Raw genomic sequence first — 18,584 nt, 5'->3', positions numbered from 1 at the left:
ATTGGAATACTCGAATACATCCGGCTGTTTACTAAAAGACGAATATAGTTATAGAACTAGCCTCTTATAGAAGCACTTATCATAATCAAATATTACCTGTTGATGGGAAGACGGTTGCTAATTCTGTTTAACTGTAGTTCAGCGATGTACGACTGGTGCTGTTGGATTGTTGACCGCTGCTATTATTGGGTACTTATGAGGAGATGAAAAAATACATGATGATTATAATATGTTCCACTATAGTGGAACTATATTAACCTACCGATTTTACTCCTGATTTCGTCCATGTTCATCGGAGAAATTATTTATAGTTTACAGCGTTTTTTTTTCGAACCATGTGCTTTCTCGTTGAAAAAGTAACACAATTAAGTTTGTTTGAATGCATCTCTCATTAGTTTGAGTAAGTTTATAACAATTCATAGACAAACATAAGAAATCGTGGTGTATCAAGTATGAAAATTGCTATAAATAATGACATTTGAACTGAGTTTGTGAAGACTATCTTAGTGATGTGAAATGCATTAGACTCCATGGTGTAAATTGAAATGAAATATTCACATTTTGGAACATATACGTCCAATGTGTATTTGTTATCGGTATCCATTGATATGCACATCATATTATGGTGGAACAAGTATGGAATACGACATAAACATTGACATATGAAATGAGTTTGGTAAGAACATGTCATCGATGTGAAGTACACCAGATTGATGGTGTAAGCCGATTGAAAATATCCATATTCCGAAAAACATGAATCGAACGTGTATTTTTTTATCAGTGTATGCGGATTGCCGGATGCCGGATGCGCTGTGTTGGGGGCTTTAAACTGATTGTGACGAAATTGAAGAGAAACGTCACGTAAACGGTAAAAATCGATACTAAAAAATTCTTCTGTTAAATTTTATTTATTTTGTATAGTAAACGGAAGCTCATTGATCATTTTTTGCTTTTGTCCTGAATAACAAGTTAAGACCAACATTGGCCCATCTCGCCATTGATCCTTTTTCGCATTTTGTAGGTTTTGAGCTGTTCCGATATCTGGTGTTTTTTTTTTGAAGATGTATGTTTGTCGGGTATGCCTAGGACAGAATCGTCCACTTTACGTGCCATTATTTGCAGTTCACGGGAAGCGTTCTGTCGCTGAAACAATAATGATCTGCACTGGACTCAAGGTGAGTATTTCTCTAGTAAAACAGTTTTAAATAGAATTCGCGATCCTCAATAGTAAGATTTGATTATTTGTTATAGCTCAAGCGTAACGATGGTTTCACGCAATTCGTTTGTAGTCTCTGCGTAGACGAATTCTCCAAATTCTACGAGCTGAGAGAACTGTGTCTGAACTCAGATGCCTTTCTGCGTTCCAGTAATTGCAATCTTGTTAACGAATCGGAGGCCATCAAAAATGATTCTGTTCCGGATGCTGACGCGTCGAAAGATGATCAGATCGATTGCCTGGATGAGTTCGTCAAATCCACCATTGTCATCGAAGAAATTGAGATTACCGAATCAAATGAGGGATCGAGAATCATTACGGAAGAATGGGTTGTTGAGATGGATGACGGGAAAGCTAATCAGGAAACGACTGAAGTTTACGAAATTTTAGACGATCCCATTTGCGCGAACAGTGAAGATCAGATTCTTCCTACAAAGCCTCTCAAATCTGCTGAGCCTTCAAAAAAGAAACAAGTTCGTCGGAAAAAGAAATCAAAGAGTCCTATAGCAGATGATACTAAATTTGTTTGCTGCAGTTGTCCTTCGGAAGTTTTCGATAGCCAACAGAGACTGGATGCCCACCGAGCTGACCAACATGAAAAGCTCCGTATTAAATCTAGCACTATTCGGCCGTATGAATGCAATGTTTGCTATCAGCGTTTCGTTGACGAAAAGCACTTAACGCTTCATAAAAACCGCTCAAACAGAAGCCGCAGCTTTGTTTGTACTTCCTGTGGTCGTGCTTTCTTAGCCAGTAGCACTTTGAAAAAACACGAACAAATCTGCGCACCTACAACGGTGTGCAATTATGAGTGCTCCGAGTGCGGCAAACATTTCCTCCAGTCAGGTTCGCTAAGGAATCACATGAAGCTTCACACTTCGGACAAAACACATTCCTGTCCGATTTGTGGGAAAACTTTCATGAAGCGGTTCGAAGTGCCGATTCACTTGGTCACGCACACAACAGAGCAACCGTTTGCTTGCGACAAGTGTCCGGCCAAGTTCAAACGGATGCAGGCCCTCCGGAGTCACCAGCGACACCACTCTAATCCTACGCCGTACAAGTGCGATCAGTGCGACGAGTGGTTCAACAGTTTTAGCGCCCGCAAGTACCACCGACAGAAGCTGCACGAGGGCATTGAACCGTTCCGGTGTGAAATATGCGAGATATCCTACGGGCGTCAGAGTCGGTTGACCAATCACATCCGTAAGATGCATGCTGGCGCGACGGGTTCAATAAATAAAAGTGAATAAATGCGAAGAATAAAACGATCGTTTTATCACGTTGTACATTAAATCAAAGTCGATGAAACCCTTATTTTATACTTTTTAATATTTTATGAATACCCTGGTTACATTCGGAGGAATTTTATCGGATCTTTTATCCATCTCATAAAGATTTATCCATCTCATAAAGATTTATAAACGTTTTTGGGTGAGTTTATTTTTTCCTGTTAATTCCGTAGATTCGGATACGGTCAAACGAAAAAAAAAATGTTTTGATTACCTGAATGTTTTTAGCATAGTGAATGTTTGTTACACTGCCGTAGGCCAATATCATATGATCAGGAAAATAAGTTTAACGTCTGTAGCTATAGAAGCTGTAGTTTCCGAATGGAATGAGTTATCTTCCAACGTTCAACGCTTTTTTGTGCGGCCACAATGGAATGGATCTTGGAGATTCATGTCGTCGGCTTCGAAACCAGCCTAAGATTGGGTTACAAAATTATAGTCGTCTCATACTCTTCCCAAATTCCGTAACCTGGCTTGCGACATATCAAACTTCATGATTTAGCAAAACAAGTATATTGCAATGAGTTTTGAGGGTATTCAGTGATGAACAGAACCAGGATGCAGTGGAACGGATAAGTCACCGGGAATCTAGTGGGGATAAACTTAGAACACGCGGAATACTTTACGGAAAACGGATTATTTTTCTGGAGGGACTATAATTACAATGTACACGCTTTAAGTGATCGGTTTGTGAACAGGGTTAAGGTAAAAAAAACTGGTCTGTCCCCAAGTCTTTGTTATCGGTAGGGGTGGACGATGCCAGCATAACTAACCATAAGGTCGTAACCATTGTATTACTACACACTCTTCCTCAATATTGCGTCCTTTTTCTCGCTATAAATACCCATTCTAGCTTCTGTAGTCCAATTGGTATGGTTAGCCGAGCAAAGTCTGAAAACATAATGAGAGCATATGAATCATTTGATTGAGAAACTGCATAAGTCCATTTTACACAATTTCGAGGAAACAACAAAAAACTGTTTTTGAACAAATTGGCACCGAACCTTTCGATTTCTTCGATACAGATCAATAGCTTTTGGCAAAACTTAACACCCTGGGGCACTTCCAGTGCAAAAACTGTAAGCAGTACTCCATATGAATAATCATGACTGACTACATATTTTGATCTCATTTTGCTGTAGACTTATACCTAAATTGTGTAATTTAACATCAAACTGTGAACTTATTCCCGAGCAAAGGTTGAGAGCAAAACGATAACTTGTTTTGATGTTGTGAAATCGAATATGATTACAAACCTAATTTGATATCTTTTTGGTCGTTTTAACGGTTAAAATAACAAAATGTATAGCAGAAAAATCTTACTGTGACATCAAATCGAAAACTATTCCTGCTATCGATGAGAGCAAATCGAAAACTGAATTTTATATTGGTTCCGATAACAAAATAAGTACACAGTTTGATGTCAGATGATACTATTTAGAAATCTACAGCAAAATGAGATCAAAATATGTAATCAATCATGATGATTCATATTTGAAAACAAATTATGATTTCAATTTGATGTCGAATTCAAAATGTGTTTTCTATATGCTCTCGTTATGTTTTCAGACTTTGCTCGGGTTTTGTTATCGGAACCAATATCAAATTTAGTTTTCGATTTGCTCTCATCGATAGCAGGAATAGTTTTCGATTTGATGTCACAGTAAGATTTTTCTGCTATACATTTTGTTATTTTAACCGTTAAAACGACCAAAACGATATCAATTTAAGTAATCATATTCGGCGATTCACAACATCAAAACAAGTTATCGTTTTGCTCTTAACCTTTGCTCGGGTATTTAACACTATATCTCTCCCTTTCCAATGAGAGTCCATAACTGCCGTAATCTGAAAAAGTGACGCATACGCCATTTTCCAAAAATGGTTTTAACGAGTACTACTCATCGAGCTCTTTAACAGAAAAATGGAAAACTTGCATGTTGTAAAATGGCTGTTCATTCCGTGTTTGACTACGGTCGAGTTAAGTCGCATCGGCGCAATCGGTCGATCGTAGTTAATTCATTGAGAGGTGTCCAATTACGCCCCCGGTCTTTCGGGTAAAAGTGATTACTCACTAAATCGGTAACGCGAATAAGCAACGCAAGTGTCTACCAAGAGTGCAAATTAAAAACCAACCAACGAGCAGAGCTTATTTGATGAACAGTTCTAATTTCCCCCGTATGGGGGAAAACCCCGGCGGTGTAGCCGGGGAAAAAATATGGTAATGGAAAGGATGGAGGAGGGGAAAAGCTTCCATGGAGTGTCCCCAGTATTAGTGGAGAAAACAATCCAGAGCCACTGTGGGACAATAATTGCGGCAAAAAAAAACGAGAAAAGGAAAAATATTTGTAACAGTGCGGAATGAAAGTCAGGCCAAAAACCTGGCTAAAATTGAAAAACTAGTGGACGGAATTACGGTGAAGATTTATGAACATAAATCATTGAACTCCTGCAAAGTGGTAGTGTTCTGGTAGTCTTCTGTGATGTGAAAAACGATACGGACGACGCAATTCGAGACATTTTGTCAGATCAAGGCGTGGTAAATGTAAAACAAATTACGAAGGGTGCGGAGGACAATAAAATTCCTACCGGCATTTTCGTGATAACCGTGAAAGGAACCAGGCCACCTAAAGAATTCAAATTGGGTTACCTCCTCTTGCAGACAAGACCATGGTACCCTAACCCGCTAAGGTGTTTCAAGTGTCTCAAGTTTGGACATACTAGCATTAGCTGCCCGGTCAAGGATAAAAAGTGCAGTAGGTGCAGTGAAGTCTACCATGAAGAATGTGGCAACGTAGCAAAATGTATTAATTGTGGTGCATTTTCCAAAGAGTGCCCAGTTCTGCAAAAAGAAAAATCTATTACGAAAGTGAAAGTGGACAGAAACATTTCGTTTTGGGAAGCCAGAAACATTGTTGAGTCAGAGAGCAAAACAGCTTACTCAGATACAGTGATATCATCAGTTGAAGAAGATGTTAAAAAACTTACTAATGAAAACAAAGCCTACCTAAAATCAACGAGCTAAATGAAGAGAAGAAAATGTATGCTGACACCTTGAAAGCTAAAATGGAAGTACAATTCGAGACAAAGCTCATGCAATACAAAGAAGAATTGATCAAATGTTGCCAGGAAAATGAAAAAAAGTGACGGAAATGCAAACAAAAATTGAGGAAATGCAGGATACGTTAGACTCAGTTCACAAAGCATACAAGGAAGAAAAACATAGAAGAAAAATTGCAGAAAAAGAGGCGGAAAAACTCAAAGAAGATTGCAACAAGCTCGAAAACCTATTGAAATCATACCAACAAAAAACAGCCCCCAAACACACAAGGAGTCTGGATAACACCTTGCTCTCACCTCCTAGGAAGAAAAAAGGAAACACATCAATGCAGCCATGTGAACAGATGGAGTATGTTGAATCGGATTCAGAACAATACATAGGATCTACCCACCACGACGATAATATGTAGTAAGAATATTTAACAGCTTAAGGTGATTATAGAATGAAGCCCGTGGTGAATTTCAAATTCACCACACGTTTATATACATACATTTCCAAAAGCCCAAATCTGGCGTAATAGTTTTCGTACAGTGCCGAAACTCAAATTATGATTATTCAGCATAACTAAGCAAACGATCTTTCATTATTTCAGCCTCATACGCGTTATGGTTCTTTCATCTCGTGCACTTGAAAAAAATATTGGAAAAGCACGTGGTTTACAAAATGGCCGATTTCTGGCTTCATTCTATAATCACCTTAACCCTTGTGTGGCCGGCTGGGTACCCGGGTACCTTTTTGGAATTCAATTCGCGATATCTAAATAAATTTTCATAGTAGGATGTTGAAACTCTGTCATATCCACAATAATGACGGCCAAAATCGATTGTACGGGTTAACTGAAATTTTGATTAAGGAGGGGTGGAGGGAGAGGTTCCGACATTTTTTTACCCTTTAAATGGCCGGCAGGGTACCCGGGTACCCACGAAACGAAAATGCTTATATCTTTGGCAATTTTTAACCGATTTCAACCGTTTTGGGCTCATTCGATTTAGAATTTTGTCCTTTATCATGCTGTTTTAGGATTGGATTGGTCGGGTCCCTCGGATCACCGGGAAATCCGGATTTCTAGGGACATGTCCTGCATAGATGATACTGATCGTGGATTTCGATAGGTAATCAGCAATATGAGTATCAAACTTCTTGATATTTCATCAGCAGGTTGATTTTTATTGATTTGGGTCCATCAAACGTGCAGATCTTCAATTGGCCATCTTCAATTCCAGAACAGGTTCCTCGAGGGGTCATATATGGCCATGAACAATTTTCAAGGGAACATCAACAATATGGGTATCAAACTTCTATTTCCAGCGTGTGTTCTTGACAAATTGACTCCGGAGTGGCCATTTTGGAACAAGTTCTCCTGGTGGGGAAAGGGGGGGAGTCAAGGTAGGCCAAAAACATTTCTCATTGCATCCCCAACAATATGGATGTCAAAATTCTCGAAATTTCTACAGCAGACTGTTGTGTATTATCTTGGTATACCAACAGATGTGTGAAAATTTGAGTGGCCATTTCGGAACAGGTTCCCAGTGGGGCCAAGAATGGTAATAAACAATTTTCAAATGAACCTCAACAAAATGGGCATCAAACTTCATGACACCAGAAGGCAACTAAGTGGACTACCGAAAGCTCCAAAACATCCGGAGAAGTTGCCGATTCTGAAAGTTTATCCTAGAAAACTGAGACATTTTAGAATTTTAGTGTTGTAGCAATGAGGGAGCAAAATCAATACAAGGGCTACTCATTCATCCCGGATGGCTACTAAGTGTTTTTTAGAAAGTGCTGGAACAAAAGATATTTTAGCTGTCGTCGCTGTCCGGATCATTTTTTGCTGGCGAGGATAGGGGATCTAAACGTCAATGAAGGAAAAATACATACGATTTGACAGTTAGGTACCACACATCCCAAGTAACATTTTAAGTTTTATAACGCTCTTGTAGACTATACTTTACTCTTCAAGAGTGTTATAAAACTAGCATAAAACCAAAATGTTACTAGGGATATTTCGGACAGCAGAACAAAGAGAACCGAAGCGACAATCTTTATCTGGTAACTAAAATATCTTTTGCTGGAACATCAGGAGAAATGAAATGAGAAATGATGATTTTTTTTTATTGTTGGCGTAATGAAAATTCTGGAAATCCGTCCTAGAAACTATTACTTGTTGTAGCATTGTGAGAGTAAAATCATTGCAAAATCAATCATTGTAAAATCATTGCAACGCATTGACCACCATTGGTCATCTGGCACTGAAGGTCTGGAACACCCATAGTAAAGACAAATTCTTGAAAATCATCCTAGAATACAGTGGTTTGTTATGAATGTGAGAGCAAAACTCCGCTAAATGGTCCTCCAAAGAACTCCGGAACATTCTGAGAAAAGGGCCAATTTTTAAATTCATCCTCGTAAACCGTACTGTTTCACAAAACGATTTATGCATCAAAATGAGACCAATATCATTTCAAGAACCGAACGTTGACCCCGGGAGGCCATTAAGTGGTGCTCCAGAAGCTCCGGAATAGCCGAAAAGGTAATCAATTCTAGAAACTCGCTCTATAAAGATGCGACTTTTTTGTAGCTGTGTGCGATCAAAATCAATTCGAGAACCATTCATTGACACCGTGTGGCCGTTAGGTGAGCATCTGGAAGCTTCGAAACTTTCGAAGATGTGCCAATTTTTAAGTAGTCGTTTAAGAAAGTTGTGAGGTTTTAGAAATCGCTTGTTGAGAAATGTGAGAGCATAATTCTCGGGTACTTATTCAAAAGGACGTATGTGATTTTGTAAACAAAGATTCAAAAGTCGATTTGTCCAATCTGATAGCACTCCCACGCAAACCATTACCACAAACAGGTAGGGGAAGCCTTCGGCTACCTGTTGGTGGTGTTGGTTTGCGTGCCGGTGCCATCAGATTGGACAAATCGACGTTTGAATCTTTGTTTACAAAATCACATACGTCCTTTTGAATAAGTACCCGAGAATTGATGCAATCTAAACGGATAGCCACAATACATCCAATAATGCTGCGACTTTCAATAAATCGTTCGTTCACTTCAAATGGTGGAATAAAATGGGATTGTACGAAATCGTCTTATGACAAGTGAAGAAACTCCACTAGAAGCTCTAAACAACCTTTGACTGACGTATTGTAGAGCTTCACAATTGTCAATCTTGGATGATGTTCCTCAAGTTTTCATAAACGTTTAGGGTTCCCAGGTCCGATTCCACCGCGTGCAGCAGCTAGCGTGTTCGTGGCCTTCTACGAAGTCACTGGCCTCTATCCGGATCTGTGGTGAATATTGTTTTTGCTATTCTTTCTCCCGACATTCGCACTAAGTGACCGGCCCACTGGAGTTTGCCGTATTTTATACGATTTACAATATTTCTTCTTTATACACTTGATACAGCTCGTGATCCATGCGTCTGCGCCACACATCTTTTTCTAGTTTCCCATCGAGAATTGTACGTAGCACTTTTCGCTCGAAAATGTCAAAAGCTTTCCTGTCCGCCTCTTTTTACATTCTTACGAATCAGAGCAAATTTCGTTTCCAATAATCGAGGAAGCCCCTGTTTGCAGCAGCAATACGTCTTTTCACTTCACAGGAAACCTCTTTGTCACATGTCATGTGTTCAAAGATAAACAAATTCTACAACAACTTTCCCATCAAGCACTACCTAAGCACTAACACCAATAGGTTGACTTTTATCTTTACCAGCAACCTTGGACTCCGTCTTGGTAGAGTCGATGATTTAGCCTATCTTCGTCGGCTCCCTCTTCTTTAGGGCAATAGCCTCCACTACTGCCCTGTGATCGAGGGTAGTCAATGTCGTCCAAAAAGATCAGGAGCATGTGATGATAGTGTCATTCTTCTGCACACCAGATCTCCTAATCACCCCCTCGGGTGCAATATTTACAATAAATTTGAAAGCGCATCACTCTGCTTCAATCTCTCCACGGTTGATACGTCGTCTGCAACCCGAATACTTTATTTCGAGTCATCTAGCGTTGCACGTATCATCGTAATCAACTTCGCCGGAGAACCATGTTTAGACATTATCTGCCACAGCTAATTTCTTTTCAAGTTGTACTCCCGAAATTCATAAAGGATCATCTTCAGGCTAAACATCTCATCCGTCGTCGATCGGCCTTCACGGCCGGACAGGTAGATTTTGAAACTGGAACGACGAAACTGATAGGATTAGCTAGTTTCTTCATCTACTGAGGGAGCCCATCTAGTTAAAAATTTTTTTTTTTCACTCAGATTATCAGTGGATTCAGAATGCAAGTCAATGTAGGAAAAGGGGATGAAATGAATGCAATCACTCGCCCACTGCAAGACGAATATACCTCTGCACTTGCCACGAGTTCGTACGGAATTTATTGGAATTTTTGGGTTAAGGTTAAAGAGGCAGAGGTCCGTATTGGTAAACGAACTGCCAATGTTATAGATAGAAAGCAACTGATGGAATTTCTAATTGGATGTAGGAAACGAGCTCTTTAGTTCATTTCCAATTCTAGCAGATACTGCTAGAATAGTCAAGTTGAAGGTATAGGAATAGAAATGGAAATGGTATGGAAGTCCATTTCCAGTTCTAGCGATTGCTAGAGATAAATATAAAGAAAGATACAAAGTAGGAGAATGGAACGGACCTTGGATTGAAATTTATGAGGCAGAAGCAGTAGCCTTATGACTACCAAGCCCGCTCTCTTCTCCTTCTCTTTTTACTTTGTTACAAAAAAAAAGTTCACGATTACGCAACTGTTGAAAACAAAATGTAAGAAATGACCATTGCTTCGGGAATTCCGGCGTTTTAGGAGGACTTCATGGTGACCACTCGGGATCAATGAATGATATTCGCAATCTCACGCTTAGAATCATAAGGGCGTAACTGTTTTGATCAATTTATCTTCGACGAGTTCATGGTTGTAATGAAGGATGATTGCATCTTCTACCTGAAGTAAATATAAAATCGATTAGGAGGAATCGATCAATACAGTTACGACCCTATGACTTTCAGCGCGAGCAAAGACTCTGCTTATATACTGCTATTACAAACGATTTTTGAAAGTTTCTAGAACGAACTCCAATAATTGACCACTGCTCTGGATGTCCCTGCACTTTTGGAGCACCATTTGGGGACCACCAGGTAGCCCTTGCATTAGTTTTGCTCTTGTCTGGTAAGCCTAAGATCATGAAGGATATACGCAACAGTTAATTTCATGAAGTTTGATACCCATATTGTTGATGTTCCATTGAACAATGTTCATGGCCACCTATGACCCCTCAAGGAACCTGTTCTGGAATGGCCAATCGAAAGTCTGCACTTCTGATGGACCCAAATCGATATAAATCAATCTAGTGATGAAATTTCAAGAAGTTTGATACCCATATAGCTGATTAGCTACTGAAATCCACGATCAGTATCATTTATGCAGGACATGTTCCTGGAAATCCGGATTTTCCAGGAATCGAATTGACCGGATCGGTTCATCCTAATAACATCTTGATAGAAGAGAAAATTATAAATCGAATGAGCTCAAAATTGTTGAAATCGGTTGTAAATGTCCAGAAATATAAGCATTTTAGTTTCGTGGGTACCCGGGTACCCTGCCGGCCTGTTAAACGTGTTTTTTTTTTGCCGGCCGCACAACGGTTAAACGAGACCACAACACCATACCCAAGATAAACAAGTAGTCAAAACAATCCCAAATAATATAAAAAATAACACAAAATAATAACAGTCCAGCAAACAACGAAAATTTTGCGGTCTCATGAAATGTCAGAGGATTAAGGAAAAGAAGAATCGACTTAAAACTATTAATGGCTCAACCCATTGGTAGTATGTCTACAGGAAACAATGTGCCAAAAAGAACAGCAAGCTAACATCAGTAAGTATAAAATATACCACCGTCAGAGACCTGGTGGAACCAGATCAGCTGGTGGAGTGATAACGGCAGTAAAAGAGGACATAGACAGCAAGAGTATTAACCTAAATACAAATTTGGAAGCAGTAGCCGTAAAAGAAGGTGCACCAATAAATGCTAACATACTAAACGTATACCTCCCTCCCGGAACCCAAATCCAAAAGGATGATATTTCTGAATTACTCGCTCAAATTCCTAAACCTATGATAGTGATGGGTGGTTTTAATGCACATCACCCACTATGGGTTCAGACGAAATCAGTTGCCGAGGAAAAATTATAGAGTCAATCATTGACGAAGAAAACCTTGTAGTGCTCAACAATGGTGAAAACACATATGTGAATAGTGCTACAGGAATTGGATCCTGCATCGATATATGTTGTTGTTCAGATGTACTAGCTGGTACTCTGGAACGTACCGTCTCAGATGACTCCTATGGAAGTGACCACATACCCCTAATTATATTGATGCCGCAAATACTACAGGAAACACAACGTCTCCCTAAGTGGAAAATTGATGAAGCAGATTGGGAAAAATACGATTGAAATCACTTACATAGATAACGTTGTTGACCAAGTCGAAGAAATAACAAGGCAGATAAATAGAGCTGCTGAGCAATCGATCCCAAAAACAAAAGGAACCATCACAACTAACCAACCAACATACCCAAGAATTCCGAGATGCAAATATCAAAGCACAAGAGACCATCGTAAAAGCCAAGAAGAAATCTTGGGAAGACTTTGCCCAAAAATTCAACGTCCACACGCCTGCCAAGGAGAAGTGGAAAAACTTCAACAAAATTCAAGGAAAATCTAAAAGCTCACGTATCCGAGAAATCAAATTCAATAATGAAAAAACAACTAACAACAAAGGAATCACTGATAGTCTTGCTGCACACTTCGGACAAATATCCAGTGATAGGGAATACTCTCCAGCATTTCTGGCATATAAAAATAACATCGAACAATCCCCGATACGAAACCAGGAAGAAGAAGCCGGATATAACTCAGTATTTTCCTGAAACGAGCTTGAAGAAGCAATGGATGGACTTAAAGGATCTTCTCCAGGCCCAGATGGCATCCACTATGCAATGATCACCAAACTGCCAATAGAGTACAAACATCTGCTCCTTAACACATATAACCGATTGTGGGAAGGCTCCGTATACCCAGAAAGCTGGGCCAAATCCATAGTGGTTCCTATATACAAGGAAAAGAAGTATATACAAAATATACAAAAGGAGAAAGAAGTTGTCCAGGAAACTACAGACCAATCTACCTAAATAATTGCCTTGGTAAGATCCTCGAGAGAATGGTGAACAACCGTCTAATGCACCTAATTGAAGAACGTAGGCTACTTAACGACCACCAATTTGCATTCCGTAAAGGGAAATCTACATCGGACTAGGGTAACGGCTGTATTTTGGACCGGGCTCATATTTTGGACCACCTAGCTGGATTTTGCATTTATATCACACAAAACTAAATAAAGCATGCAACATTTCAACTTTATTGCAAAAAGAAACTATCCATAAGGTATCTCCTACATTTGTTTCTTAAAAAATATAGCAATTTTGAAAAAATATTGTCACGCATTTAACCATTCCGGCTGGATTAGACCAAAACCAAGACGCCATTGTAAAATTTAAGTCAACTTTCAAAAGCTGTAAGTTTATTTGTACATAGATTTAAAACATGTGAATGGTGTTGTTGACTTATTAAAACCTAATTGAAGCAGTTTCATATCTCGAGCAAAACATTGTGAGTTTAAAAACAGTATTCTGAGGCATGTCGAAAATAGGTTCATTTTTCATTGAACCGAACATATTTTCGACATACCTTTATTTTTAGTTCAATATCTCTTAAACTTTTGTTTTCACCAATCATTTGTTTCTCTAGTATCAAACCATTCATAAATTACTGTTCATACCGCATTTATAAACTACCGTTCATTGATGTAACCCCTAGGAAAATGTCCATTTAACGAACATGTAACTGTTTTCATTATTTCCTTACGATCGTTTGGAAAAGAACGTGCAAGGAGCAATTAAGAACTGGGCAACCCACTACTATCAATAACATAAATGGAACAAAACAAAAAAAATATGGCAGGGTAGGAGTAACCAGGTGCATACATCACGGCCATGGACAGAACGCTTGTTTTGCTTTGATGATGCTGCACCGAATGGTACTGAAATTGATAATAGCTTCAATACCCTTAGCTGGTAGATATTGTTCTAAGCTTTAAAGTGGTTATAAAAATGTATTGCTTAACAAGGACTTTCAGGATAAACGCCGAAAATTGTGGAGATCACTAGCTTGATCTAACAGTAAGATAACCTTGCAAGCAATACAAAATTGTTCGAGTGGTCCAAAATATGTTCAACAGGTGGTCCAAAATAAAAACAGGTGGTCCAAAATTAAATCTTACATATCTTCAGAATTTATGATAGTTTGGTTCTTTCGGTGGGATTTACAACATTTTTACCTACAAATCCTACCTAGCATTCACCACTGTTTAGTTGCTTAGGGGATTGATCAAGTATTATTACAAAATCCAACTTTTATTCGAAAAATTGTTTGGCCATCTCCTAAAGTGGTCCAAAATACCTCCCTTACCCTATCTAGCACACTTTGACACCGCAGTTAGAGAAGCTATGCACAAAAAGATCTTTACACAAGCAATCTTTCTCGACATTAGAAAGGCTTACGACACCACTTGGCGTAGGCTGGTACTAAACAAAATCTGTGAGTGGAAAATAGGAGGCAATCTTGTTAAATACATCCAAAAAATCCTGGAACGAAGGACCTTCAAAGTTAAAGCCAACAATTGTATTAATACTCTGTCACAGGAAACAATAATGGAAAATGGCCTATGTCAAGGATCAGTGATAAGTGTTACGCTATTCCTAATTGCAATCGACACCATATGCGCAGAGCTTCCTGCCGAAGTTAATGCACTCCTCTTTGCCGACGATGTAGTTCTTTTCGCCTCCGATGGTAACAGGAAAAATCTGACAAAAAAATTACAACCAGCGCTTAAATCGGTTGAATCATGGGAACAACGCACCGGCTTCAAAATCTCTACCGAAAAATGTGTAACTATAGCGTTCAAACACCCGAGATCTAGAAAACAAACAAGTCAAAGACTTATATTGAACAATGTCCCTATACCAGAAAAATCATGCCACAAATGCCTAGGAGTAACATTAGATCAATACCTCCCCTACAAAACACACATCGAGGAAACAAGAGTAGTATGCTCCCAGAGAGTCCAGTTTATAAGATCCATCGCATCTAGATCATGGGGTGGAGACCGCCAATCCCTGATAAAAATCTATAAAGCAACCGTACTTGAAAAAATACTATATGCAGCCCCGATCATATCTTCAATTAGCGACACGGTAATCAAACGGTTCGAAAGTTTGCACAACAGCGCTCTACGAATTATCATAGGAGCATTCCATACCAGCCCAATAATAAGCATCCAGGCCGAAGCAGGCATCCCAAACATCAGATTTCTTTTGAACCAAAAACTAGCGATATTTGCAGCAAAGGTAGCCAACAATGCTCGTCAACCATCAAACAGCGAAACAGAAGAACTCAGCAGCAACAGTTCAGGGGAACTTTGGAATCAAGGACCAACTACTGAACCAAACACCATAAAAACTAGAAGTAGCCGAATCAGAACTAGCAACTAACATCCCAGCAAGTAAACCTTTCTACATACCATCTACTCCACCATGGAAAAGAAAACAAATACTTGTCGATAATACAGTTCTACACGCGAGCCAGACCGGAAACAATCATTTGGATTTAAGACAACTATTTGCTCAACGAATGCGTACTAAATACAGATTCCATACAGTTTTATACGGATCAAAAACAGACTCCAGAACCGGCTTTAGTGTAATTGTGGAAGGAAACGTAATACGTAAAAGAACCCATAACTTAATTAGCATCTACAGCGTCGAAACCATGGCGGTAATTGATTGAAGCTCTGAAGTGGATATCAAACCAAGATAGAGTAGGTGCTTTTATCATATGCACCGACTCTCGGAGTGTGATAACAACTATCAAAAAGAGAAAGATAAAATCTTCCCTCAAAGATGAAATGACCACACTGTACAATGACATATCCGATAAGGGAACATCCATTTCTGTTGGATCCCAAGCCACATCGGCATTCCTGGGAATGAAAAGGCCGATACTGAAGCCAAACGAGCCCTCGAGCTTAACACCATTATGCAAAAAATAGTTGATCACAAGGAGATTAAAACCATCATTAAAAGAAATATGATTAACAAATGGCAATTGGAATGGGAATCAACCAGAAATAACAAATTAAGAGAATGCAAAAATACCACTACACCATTTAGAGAGGCAACAGGAAATCGCAGAGAGGACGTTATACTAACCAGACTACGAATTGGCCATACGCAATTAACGCATGCCTATCTACTAGAAAAAACAGATCCACCCAATTGCACAAAATGTAACCAAATCCTTACTGTCAAACACATTATAGTCAACTGTCCAGGATATGATGATGCTCGGGAAAAAATTGGGCTCCAACCAAACATGAGAGAGGCATTGGCCGCCGACAGCCGCCAATCAAAAAAAGTGCTATCGTTCCTTAAAGAAATCGCGCTGATAGATGGAATATGACACACAACTACCCAACGGAAAACCTAATATAAAACAGTAGAAGTGTTGAAAAATTTAGTTCATCAAGTTCCACCAGTTTTACCAGTAACCACCTCACTGAAAATAAGATACTTCTAATCAAAGGAAGACAGCGTTAAGCACATTGACGATCGGCAGGCCACCGTAATCGAGAACTAGGTACCAGTCCCCAAGGCGTCAAATCTTATCATAATAGGATGGATGTTCTGCCAGCGGACCGGATGACACCAGCGAATGAAATATACATTATCTAGATCCTAAGTTACTCAAACTCTGTAAATTGAACAACCAAGACTCGAATTTAAAAAGTCTTTAATAAACTTTAAAAAAAATGCTGTTACGTCACTTTTCCAGATTACGGCAGATAATTCTTCATTCCTCTACCAATAAATTCGTTTCTTCCATTAAAAGTTCAAACAAAACAAGCGCCTTGCTGTCACTTATCTTAACTCACCTTTTCTCGAGAAGCTTTGCGCCACCGACTGCGCTATTGTCGTTACTGGTGGCCATAGTTTTATCTGTGTTCATTGTACCTCAGGGTGACTACTGCTGCAATGTGTTCGTCGTCGAGTCCGAGTAGGAAATGAGCTGGCTCGTCTTTCTCTCTTTGCTTTTATAGTGAAGGCCCGTTTACTCACGACCAATCAGAAGACAGCTAGTAGGATCTCGATTTAAGGCCACACCCTAATTAAATTATCAACGGTATAGGGTGAGACATCAAACCAATTACCAACTTTTGTGATTAATTTCAATTGATTCATTACTAATAATATGTTTATTATTCTTAAGCGACAAATCAGTTTATTTTCTTTATTTCATTCGTAACATTATCTTTATTCTACAACATAGTTCATCGTTTATTACCTCTCTACACTCACGCTTCTGTTTCGCTTCACTTATGTCCGTATATTCTTCGACCGCACACGCAGCAATGCCCCAGAGAAGTTCAATATAAAATCATTCATATGTTTGAGGATTGCACCACGATTCTTTCGAGAAGACTGAAGAACTGGCGTTTGCACTCTTTCTTCGGAATTGTCACTAAACGAATCGTATCAAGTATCTTCGTCATCACTTTTTGCCTCTTCTCTTAATTAACGGGTCGTTTTGCACGAAACAGCACTGGGAATCTCAAAGGACGATGATCCATTACCCAACTCAACGCATCGGGCCTCTCGGCTGACGATGACGCGGTCCGTATAACGATCCAGGAAACGATATCTCTTGTGTTCCATGGAATACTCAACAAACACTAATTTTCTAGCATAGCTGTCCATCTTGCTGCGTTTGTAATGCGGATGTAATGCCAATAAGAAGAAGAAGACGAAGAAGAAGAATTCAACCTCTAGTGAATTCTTACAGCTTATCGAAGAACGACTTGGCACCGGTCATGTCATGACCACTGTTGATGACCCAAGCTGCGAATTCAGTTTCATCCCCCAACGTAAATGCTACCTCTCCTCCGCCAACTTGGGCAGTCTTTGCCTTCGGTACTTCCTTTTTGGAACTCTTCACCTTTTGCGACTCAGCTAACTTTCTGCAGTTCCGGCACAAGTGGCCCGGCATTTTGCAGAAATGGAAAATTCTTGTTTCCTTTTTTCCATCCTTACCTACGGATGACCGCATCGCCTTCTCTGACTTCACCATCGCTCTCCAAACGCCGGAGGTACTCATCCATGAGTTTAGATTTCCCCACCTTTATGGAGATATTGTCCGCGTTATATCCTAAAGAAAGAAATTCATAGGCACAGTGCCCTATACAGTTTCTTGCCTGCGTGATAGCGAGCATGATGCCAGTTGAGCTAGTCAACCGGGAAGACGAGGAGTGTTTCGAGCTAAGTGGCACCAGAAGAACCCGCGAACACATCAGGGTGACTTCGGTTGCCAGATGCGCGAGTGGGATAACTCTTCTAAAGGTAGGTGGACCCACCGGCTGATACCTGACATATCGAGCTGGATGGGTAGACCCCATGTGGAAGTTCACTTCCATCTGACACAATTCCTATCAGGCCATGGCTGATTCCGGCAGTACCTCCACAGGTTTGGGCACGAGAAGGGCCCCATCTGCCCTGACTGCTCATGTGTTGATGAAACTGTAGAGCTATGCTAGACGTTTGCGGTCGGGATACAACCCCGGATACCCTTATTCACAGGATGTGCCAAGCGGTGGTGAAGTGGCACGCATTTCCGACTGCAACCACGCAGATTGCCTGCAGCTTGAGCAGGCTGAGCGCGGGGAAGTAAATGAAAGGTTTGCACATGTCGAGGTAAGAGTGTCGAAGCGGGTGGCAACCATAGTCACCACCTCGAGGCATGACAGAAGAGTGAGCGCATAGGTGTCAGTATGGACTGCACATGCCGAGGTAGGAAGGTCGTAGCGTAGAACTGTTGGTACCTATCGCTATCG

General features: G+C 39.9%; 1 protein-coding gene across 2 annotated transcripts; it reads left to right on the top strand.

Annotated features, from left to right (window-relative positions):
- Positions 1 to 779: 779 nt before the first annotated feature.
- On the top strand, positions 780 to 2,527 carry LOC134227881 (zinc finger protein 320-like). Of its 2 annotated transcripts, XM_062709578.1 has the most exons (3): positions 780 to 868; positions 1,022 to 1,175; positions 1,252 to 2,527. In XM_062709578.1, exons 2-3 carry the CDS (start codon positions 1,062 to 1,064, stop codon positions 2,467 to 2,469), a joined length of 1,332 nt encoding a protein of 443 aa, XP_062565562.1. In that variant the 5' UTR covers positions 780 to 868; positions 1,022 to 1,061; the 3' UTR covers positions 2,470 to 2,527. The 2 variants fall into 2 exon arrangements, with proteins under 2 accessions (XP_062565562.1, XP_062565561.1); XM_062709577.1 differs by lacking the exon at positions 780 to 868 and having other exon boundaries at positions 875 to 1,175.
- The last annotated feature ends 16,057 nt before the right edge of the window (positions 2,528 to 18,584 follow it).

This window comes from Armigeres subalbatus, chromosome 3 (assembly GCF_024139115.2).
Source record: "Armigeres subalbatus isolate Guangzhou_Male chromosome 3, GZ_Asu_2, whole genome shotgun sequence".
NCBI classification, from domain to species: domain Eukaryota; kingdom Metazoa; phylum Arthropoda; class Insecta; order Diptera; family Culicidae; genus Armigeres; species Armigeres subalbatus.
This window is presented reverse-complemented; position numbering and strand designations above follow the sequence as displayed.

Bases quoted from the DNA above. Each gene is read 5' to 3' on its own strand.
- LOC134227881 (XM_062709578.1), top strand. From the start codon at position 1,062: ATGTATGTTTGTCGGGTATGCCTAGGACAGAATCGTCCACTTTACGTG. The intron at 1,176-1,251 runs GTGAGTATTTCT...TATTTGTTATAG, and splicing joins TGATCTGCACTGGACTCAAG to CTCAAGCGTAACGATGGTTT.